We start from the raw sequence: 9,173 nt of genomic DNA on the forward strand, positions 1-9,173 counted from the left end.
CAGTTTGTATCTCTTACTACAGACCGTTCACGGTGCTAATAACACAAGCAGCAACAAACTGGACGTAGGGACGTTCCGCCCGAACCAGTATAAATTCTGTGTCCTTTAGCGCACCATCCGAGCCTAACGCGCATTACTATAAATTCACTTGCCGGTGCTTGTACGAAACACCGACAACCGGCGACCCATGCTAGTGTAGTTCAGGCCCTGTTCGGCTGGTAGAATTTTTGGCTGAAACTAGTTGAAAAATACTGTTTTGGCTAAATTGTTGTGAGAGAAAAATATTGTTTCGGCTGAAAAAAGAAGCCGAACAAACCGAATATGGGGTAAACCGAACGGGGATCGAAAGCTTTTGTTATCTCCTGGTGCTTGTTCAGATACCCATGGCGAATGGCATATTTGAACGAGCCCTGCAATTGCACGTTTAGACGTTTATTAGTCAGTATCGTCATTGCAGAAAGCCAGAAACCACCAATCAGAGCTTGAGAACCACTAAAACGCAAATACATACAAAATACCCTTCATGGTTCCGTGCAATGGGCTCTCAGCCGATGACAGCTGGGCCCAGGCCCACACCCACCTGTCAGATACTTCCTATCACCACCAGTGATATTGTGACGTAAGCATATAGGTCACGCAGTGCTGACCACGTGCTACGTTATATTTTTTTTCTTAAGATAAAAAAAAAAGCTAGAGTTGAAGTGGCAACTGGCAATCTTGCGCAGGAAGGTCGGACAACCTTCCGCAGGAAGAAGCTTGGAACTTGGAGGCACCTCCACTCTCCCTCCCAGTCCCATATAAATGGCCAAATGGGTGTTTGCCCAGAGCATCACCTGGCATTCCAAATTTCCAATGTCAGACACGAGAGCAGTCAAGACTGTCAAGCAAGCACACAAACACCCACCCAATCGTCAGGATAACTGGAGAAGCAGACCAGAGCCCATATGGGACTCTCCTGCATACCATCGCTCGCAAAGGTGCTCCCCAAGAAGCCATCCTCACCGTCGTCTTCCGTCAAAGACTCCCACGACGATATCACCAAGAAGCAGCAGCAGCACCACAAGGAGCAAGGAGTGAAGCAGGATGAGGGGAAAAAGAGGAAGAAAGAGCAGAGGAGCAATCTTGACAGGGCCGCCTCCACCACTCCCTATTTCCCCTTCCATTCTAGGCCAGGACTCCTCTAGCCTGCCTAGTAGGAAATCCATGTACCGTATTGGTAAATCCTAACTAATTGGATTTGGAAGATGTGCCATTTTTTTTAGATTGAAGATGTGCCATTTATGATCTGGAGTATCATATACAGGCCCGGTGCCTCATGATTAGGACTAATCTTGTGAGTTCACATCAAGATGCGTGGATCAGCATGATTCTAGTTAACATCTGGCACTAAATGCTATTGTATGTTTCAAATCTCCTTGTTTTCAAATCAAGTGGCAGTTGCTAGTTGCAAATACACCCTACTGTTAACCTGCACGCAATTTACAGCTATGTACCATGGAGGCCGTCCTAACTATATCATAGTATTACCTACGTCATTCAAGCGAAAAATTCTGCAGAACCGGGACTTGCAGCCCCTTGTTCCTTGTCGAGACGCCCAGTGTCATACCAACAGAAACAAGGGTTTCCAGTGACCTTTCGCTGTTTGCCACGAGATCAGCATCAAGTTGGATCGCATCCTGCCACACAGAGTCAAAGTTAGTTTCGTTTTAGAATTTGTATGTATGAGTGGCAGCAATTTTTTATGTGTATAAAATGGACAGATAGCTAGTGAGCAGAGAAGCATGAGAGAACCTTCTCGAAGACGCATATCACTGTGCTCCCTCCAAAGGAGAAATACCCAAACTGGAAGAGAGGGGAAAAAAAAGATGGAACAGATAATTTTACACCTTCACACAAACATCAGAAGAAATTATCACAATATATTAAGAGGAAATGCATGAAAAATACCGCATCTCCTTTGTGGATGTAGTCACCCTCTTTTTTCACGAACGTGATGCTTCCTACCATGGTTGCTCCAATCGCAACAAATGCTACCTGAACCATGCCATCAGAAACAAGAAAAGTCATTGCATCAGGCTGTATTGACTTTATTATCAGTTCATCTCAAAGAAACGGTAAACAAGAAATATGCAGAAAGACCCTGATAAACAATCAAATTTAACATACATTGACAAATTCAACTGTAGCATCAGGTCAGACCAGTTCGAACTATTCAATAAATACTGGGGAAGATTCTAAACTACATGAGCATTGCCGCATTGGACACCCTTTTCTGTTGAGTTTGCTGACAACTTTAGGAGGTAAATTAATCCAATATTCAATTAAAAAAATTGATCCAACATTCCAACATAAGAATGTAAAAGAGCAAAAATGCAAACCTTTCCAAACTCGGAAGTTGATATTATTGAGACAACTCTTTTATTCTCAGTGAATACATTGCAATACTTGCTATTCACAGCAATGGGATTGACCTGTCAAATGCAAATAGACCAGCATCAGTAAGATGCTGAGAAATGACAAGAAATATAACATAACACAAACATGCCGATATACTTCCGATATTAGTATTCTATACCGTGTACAGGCACCCAGGAATTTCCACAAATTTCTCCACAATTCCTGAGACTGGCACATGAAACCTATGGTAATCCTGCACATTACAAAGTGTTAATATTCATGATTCCAGAGTATATTTTCGACAAAACATTGAGCTTTTAAAAGTAAGGATTTTTATCTTAACAAGGAGATTAAAAGTTGTACCTGAGGTGCAAGCCGGAAAATGACCAATGATCCATTGCTTAAAGCATCTGAGTGCACACTGGTCCCTAGGAGACCCTCAATTGAAAATTTGCGGCCCTAGGAACAGAAGGCATACTATAGTGAGACATCAACTAAACATTCTACCATATGAAGGATCACGCGTTGTGCTTGTATGGACATGTCTCAATAAGTCTCATCTCTTAGTCAAATAGTGCCTTCACCTTGATCCAAAGCCTTGTGCTCTCATCAACGGAACTGAAAGCCATTAAACGGCTATCAGCAGCACAAGTAGCAACACTGTCTTGGTCACCATGTGCAATTGGTCTGGCACCAGGCTTCAGTCCTCTTATGAAAAATTCATTGAAAGTCTACAAAGAAAAAAAAAACTAATTCAGCCCATACAAAAGACTATTCAAAATCAAATCAAATGTGCTATCCCATCAATGTCTATTATTACTTCATTCCGAAAACATTGGTGTTATAGGAAGTCCAACAGATAGTGAACATGATGGCTTGAATTACTACTATAGATACATACCTTAAAACTTTCAATAGGGTCCTTGACCTCATCCATATTAATTTGACCCTGCAGTTATATACAATGAATATCTAAGTTGACAACAATGGTTTATATAAATGCAAATGATCAAACTACATTCAGAATTTCAGATAGATAAGCAACAAAATGGATCAATATCAAGACCAAATAACTAGCATTTTAGCAAGAATCAACAGAGATAGTCAGGCTATTGACGAAGACTCATCCATGGACCAAATTCCCACACAGTTAAGATTGAGCTTAAAAGATACAGATAAAGACTGATTTTTGCTCCCAAAGAAAAAACAAATGAAGACTGGATTTTGCATTACCTCCAAGGCCTCTATGTAAATTAAAAAATAGAAATTGAATGGGGAAAAGGGTTTGTTGTTCTCCTGCTTCTGTGTTTTCTATCATTCACCAAAAGCAGGCCTTCAATAACCAGTATACATTTCTGGGATCACACCTTCTTCACATAGCCCATATTCTATATATATCTTTGCACAATTTGAAGGATAGGAAAATATTGAGAAAGCTTCGTAAAAGTACACTATTTTTTTAGAGTTTTGTTGTAATTAAAAGTTCTATTCCATATATATATCCAAGGACAAGGACTTTTGACTCCATACTACTTATGTTACTTGAAAATTAAAAGTGAAACAACCAAGTGCTGGAATTAACACAGCTCTGACATATAATGATTTGTGTATCTTAAGTGTTGGCACAGAAAACCCCTGCACATGTGAGCAATCAGCTCACCAGCACACTCACACTCACACTCTCACTCACGGCTAGAGATAGAAGAAGATGAGAACAGAGCACACACAGCACAAGCACCAGCACGGCAGCACTGAACTGAACTCTGAATGTGTTGCAACTACTCCTACATGGCTGAGATCAGCCACTACAACTAGTGGCCTATTGCCATACATCTACTTGTACTAACTAGTACATGAAGTAGTTGGCCTATTGCCATACTTCAGCAGTAGTCAGCAGAGCTGACCAATTGCCAACTCTACTGCTGCAGCAAAACAGAAGAGAGGGGCAGCAGCAGATTATCTTACAGTAAGTGCATTTTCATTGTAATATGGAAAGAAAATAAGAACAAACAAAAAAAAAAAACAGACAAACAGCATATGAGCATAACTCAGGCAGAAGGTGGCGGTGGCACTAAGCAATTACAACATAAACATGGGACCACAGAATATTTCCACATCACATGATCTCTAGGGTTCGTTAGGTTTGCAAATCATGTGCAACTGTGCATATTCTTCATCAAGAATTAAGGGCAGACCCAGTGCCGGAGGCTCCCACATGAGTGGGGTCTGGGGAAGGGAAAAACCGAGGCAAGCCTTCCCCCCGCAAAATCTGCGGAGAGGCACCTTCATCAAGAATTAAGTAAAAAAAAAGGTTTAGTCATACTCTGCACCTTAAATAACTCAAGGAACTTGGGAATATCTTTTGCAGATTCCGGTGAGTTCATCTTTTTTCCTTGCTTCTCAGATAGGTTCTTCAAGAGGTCTTTAACACCTGCATGACAACATTGTGAGTACATTGAATGAATCTGTATACTGGCTTCTAAGTAGCCCATAGTTATCTAGGTTACTCTTGCCTACAGACTACAGCTACATAAGCACAAGGGGGTGACGAGCTACAGGAATTTTGTCTTCCCTTTTAAATGCAAGATTGTAATTGGTGACCAAACAGTTGGTTTCTTGTTCATGACCTGCTTCACCAACTAAATATCAATTGCAGGAAGCTTGTTGTACATCACAACAGATCAATTCACAAACCAGCATTATTTAGTATGATTCCATGGTTCCATCCTTAGGAGTGAAGCAAATACAGATCATTTTCGGTGAGTCTATCTAGTGGACCTCAGCATATGATCATCTAAATTAATAGTGGGAACATGAGACAAACTAATATTATTCGATCCAACGTACCTGTATTTATAAGAGTGAGGCCTACTTTTGATTGGTACAAAGCCCTCATGGACAATACAATTTTTCCATCAATAACTTCTTCGACTATCCTCTTTGTTCGCCGGTCAAAAACCTTATATCACAGCATTGATTTAATGAAGGGCACAATACAACTAACATATCTTGCATCACTCAAAACTTTTAAGTTAATCTACCATATGGAACAACTTAACACACCAGAATATGTGAAGCTGTAGAGCCGGAGCGCAAACCAACATCGTATGTGGAGTAATGTGCCCATTCACTGAGCTTGAACATCCACCTGCAGATGACAACTATGTGACTATAGTATAAATTGCTCATATTTTCATGATATTTCATAATAAACAAGATAAAATGGTAGAAATAAGACTAGACACATCAATGAATGAAGCATCTTACCCATAAGAAGCCTGCTTGTCAGTTAGAAATCCACCAGTCATAATCTGATTACCAGTTCCCTCATCAAAGCAAAGTGTCATATGTATCATATCATTTATGTTATCATATTTCCCAAGATCTTCACCACAGACAGGGCAGTTACTTATAAGTGGTTCTCTGAAAAAGAGGGCAGCATAATCAATGATACTGCTATACTTATGAGATAAGCAATAATTAATTTCAAAACATAACAAAATACAAAGTAGCAAATTGTTACTTTTCTTGTTGATCAGCCAGTAGGGCTGCCAGTTCATCTATGTCAACTATGCCATCACGATTTGTATCTGCTTGACGGAAAAGCTCTTCAATCTAATGTATGAAAGAAATTAATAAGATGCACAAACAGAAGGGACTGAATACAGGGAACATACTCTCCAAGAAAATGGAATACAGTCTAACCTTTGCAACTGCTAATTTATTACCAAAAGCTTTCATCAAGTCTGAGAACTCAGATAAGGAAAGTGTTCCGTCTTCATCATAGTCCTGTTGCAGTGCGGGAAATGTTATGTCTTGGAGGGTGGAACACAAAGAAATAAAGGCAACACACGCAAAAGGAAATTGACGAGCATCATATTCGAAAGAATTCAGCAACATTGTGATCACTGGGCATTAAAGAATATTGTCTTTGAGTCGGACACTTGGTAAAAGCAACAGCAACAACAAAATTAGACGAGGTGCAACTGCAGTAAATAAGGCATATTATAATACAACTATACAAGCACACTCATTGCAGAGCATTGTCTTTTAGTACACCAAGTCCTAAATGTTTTTTTAACACAAAAATCATCAGTCCAGGACATCCCAATAAATGTTTCTTTCAATTCTGCTGGAACTCTACCTCAGTTCTTAGTTTAACTGCTTCAGTACCAATGCACTCGTTACAGCTATAAGCTATTAATATGATTCACATCTAAATATCACGAGCACACAATTATTAAAAATAGCATGAAAAACGTTGGCATGCTCCATTCTTCCAATGATGTGATTCGTAAGTAATAATCACATATGAAGACAATCAGTATTAAAAGAATACCACTATAGCTAAGACACGGCGGGCAAAGCTTTGTTCTGTTTCAACAGGGTCCTGCAATGGAGTAAATGGACAAAAATAAAATCAGTACATGAACGGTGCTCTGTGAGTTCTGATAAAAAGACAAATAATCAAGAACAGTTACTTCGATGTGACAGGAGATGGATATGCTGCCCACGTTAGTATTGGGTGACGATGGGTCCAACAGAGGAAGGTCCTCAGAGTGTTCCTCCAATTCCTGATATGGAAAAATTCAAGTTCAGGAGCATTCCCAACATAATATCTACATTAGAAAAGGAAAAGAAAGCTAATAGTCTTAATCACCAACAAGCGGAAATAGTGTCTCCAACTTAAAAAGACAAAAAAAAATCCCTAGGGTCTACTCTAGCTAAATGGTATGCCGCCTACTAGACTGAAGTGGACATGAGCCTCTCCAAAAGAAAATAAGAAATAGCCCGGACAGGGAGACAAATATGATTTAAGGATGAGATGAACAATAGTGTTACCTTAGTAAGCATTTCGAAGAGATCAACTTCGCAGTAACCAACCAAAGTATTCTTTGAAAATCGGTTCGTCTGCAAAGTAGAAGGCATGCAAAGTCACTGTCTATATATTTTAATATTTGCTTTACCTCCATCAATAAAAGTTGAAAAGGCACTGTCTATATACTTTAATATAACTTTACTTCCATCAAAAAAAGTTCTTATGAAGCTGTCCAATAATTTGCTTGTTTGGAAGGATGTATGTATATAAATAAAATGATTACATTGTAACAGAAAACCATACAGGTATGCACGTAGACTAGCATGCTTTTAGTTGATGAAAGGGCAGCACTCAACATACTTTTAATTATTCCAGGGGCCGCATACCTCAAAAACGGAGATACGTGCAATATGAGGTCCATTTGTCTCTACTATAACCTTCTTCTCCTGCAAATTTATCAGCACTATGATAACAATTTTTAAGTAGATGAGGAAGCAATCTTAAATTGACATTTCAGTAGGTTCACAGAGAAAGTGTGAGGCTCACTCACCGAGTCCCACAGAGGCCTGTGCGTACTGCAAGAAAAGAAAAAGGTTCACATATTCGAATCGAAACTGGTACTAGTAGTAGGTATTACTGGATAGTAATGTCTCACTACGGTGGTAATAAATGCATTTCAAAATAAAAAAAAAAGTACAGACAAAGCCAATTCACAATATGAAATGCATTTCTTAATTAGAAGGAATCAAGGAAGTACAGGCAAAGCCAATTCACAATATGCAGTGGGTGGTACTGGTTGTGGTAGTTTTCAGTAAACCCGCGTGGAAGTTAAAATTTACTAAATCGGAGGGCACAGACAGACATTTGAGAGTTACCAATTGGAGGGACACAGCACACAGACATGAGAGTGAGACAGGAATATTCTTGCAGAGGAATGGGATGGAATGAAACAAGGGTACGAGTATCTCTCGAGTAGTGAAGGTAGTGAAAGGAAAGCAAGGAGGACGCACTTGTCGGACGTCTCGGTGCGGTACGTACGCTCGCCGAGCGACAGGCACGCGAAGAACTTGTCCTTGAACTGCATATCCGCCTGCCCCACCAACCGAATCAGAGGATCAAACACGGAGTCAGAGTCAGAGTCAGAGTCAGAGATGCGATACGAATCAAATCCACGGGTTCCGCCTCGGATGGCCGCGTCGAAGCGGAGCGAAACTTGGTGCTATGCTAAGACATGTGCGTAGCAGCGGAGTTGCAGCGCGCAGCCTACGTACCTTGACTATCCGGATGCGCGCGATGCCGGCGAAGCCTTCGGCGGCGAGGGCCTTGGCGGACGCGGAGTCGTCGCCGGCGCCGCGGCGGCGGTGGAGGCGGTGGCGGAGGCGGCGTCGGAAGCGCGCGAAGCGCGAGGGCAGTACCTCGCCGTAGCCGTCGCCGTCGCTGGCGTAGCCATTGGGCCGCGACGCCGCGTGGCCCATCCGGTTCGGACAAGTTGGAGAAGACGAACCGCGCGCTCGTAGTGGGTGTGGGGCTGTGGGCGTCAGACGAGACGAGACGGCTGGGCAGATGGGGGAGGTTGGAAGAATCGACGCCCGCCCACCAAGGCCAAAGCCGAGTCCCTTTTCACATGCTGACATGCCTCGCTTTCTTTCACCTGGGCAGGCAGGCTTTGTGGGTGTCAATGTCATGCTCCTCCACTGCTGCCTCCATCCACCATCTTCCTCTAGACTCTTAAGGAGCGTTTGGTTGACGCTTCTAAATTTTAGTCGTGGTCCTATTAAATATTTAGACATATATATAGAGTATTAAATATATATTAATTATAAAACTTTTTACGACTAATTTGAGAGACGAATCTTTTGAGCCTAATTAGTCCATGATTTGACAATGTTTTGTTATAGTAAACATGTGCTGATGACAGATTGCTTAGGCTTAAAAAATTTGTCTCGATTATGTAATT

At 41.2% G+C, this 9,173-nt stretch overlaps 1 protein-coding gene across 2 annotated transcripts; it reads right to left on the reverse strand.

Moving 5' to 3' along the window:
* Nucleotides 1-470: 470 nt before the first annotated feature.
* On the reverse strand, nucleotides 471-8,818 carry LOC136459956 (phosphatidylserine decarboxylase proenzyme 2-like). Of its 2 annotated transcripts, XM_066459805.1 has the most exons (22): nucleotides 8,488-8,818; nucleotides 8,227-8,306; nucleotides 7,767-7,791; nucleotides 7,603-7,662; nucleotides 7,240-7,308; nucleotides 6,879-6,971; nucleotides 6,737-6,787; nucleotides 6,103-6,186; nucleotides 5,921-6,012; nucleotides 5,665-5,820; nucleotides 5,461-5,545; nucleotides 5,245-5,356; nucleotides 4,728-4,828; nucleotides 3,299-3,346; nucleotides 2,982-3,128; nucleotides 2,761-2,856; nucleotides 2,576-2,650; nucleotides 2,379-2,471; nucleotides 1,948-2,034; nucleotides 1,792-1,842; nucleotides 1,528-1,676; nucleotides 471-833 (listed from the first exon to the last, which is right to left on the reverse strand). In XM_066459805.1, the coding sequence occupies exons 1-21, from the start codon at nucleotides 8,689-8,691 to the stop codon at nucleotides 1,533-1,535; spliced, it is 1,953 nt and encodes a 650-aa protein (XP_066315902.1). In that variant the 5' UTR covers nucleotides 8,692-8,818; the 3' UTR covers nucleotides 471-833; nucleotides 1,528-1,532. The 2 variants fall into 2 exon arrangements, with proteins under 2 accessions (XP_066315902.1, XP_066315901.1); XM_066459804.1 differs by lacking the exon at nucleotides 471-833 and having other exon boundaries at nucleotides 1,368-1,676; nucleotides 8,488-8,816.
* Between the last annotated feature and the right edge of the window lie 355 nt (nucleotides 8,819-9,173).

The sequence above is a fragment of the Miscanthus floridulus genome, chromosome 6, assembly GCF_019320115.1.
Source record: "Miscanthus floridulus cultivar M001 chromosome 6, ASM1932011v1, whole genome shotgun sequence".
NCBI lineage: Eukaryota > Viridiplantae > Streptophyta > Magnoliopsida > Poales > Poaceae > Miscanthus > Miscanthus floridulus.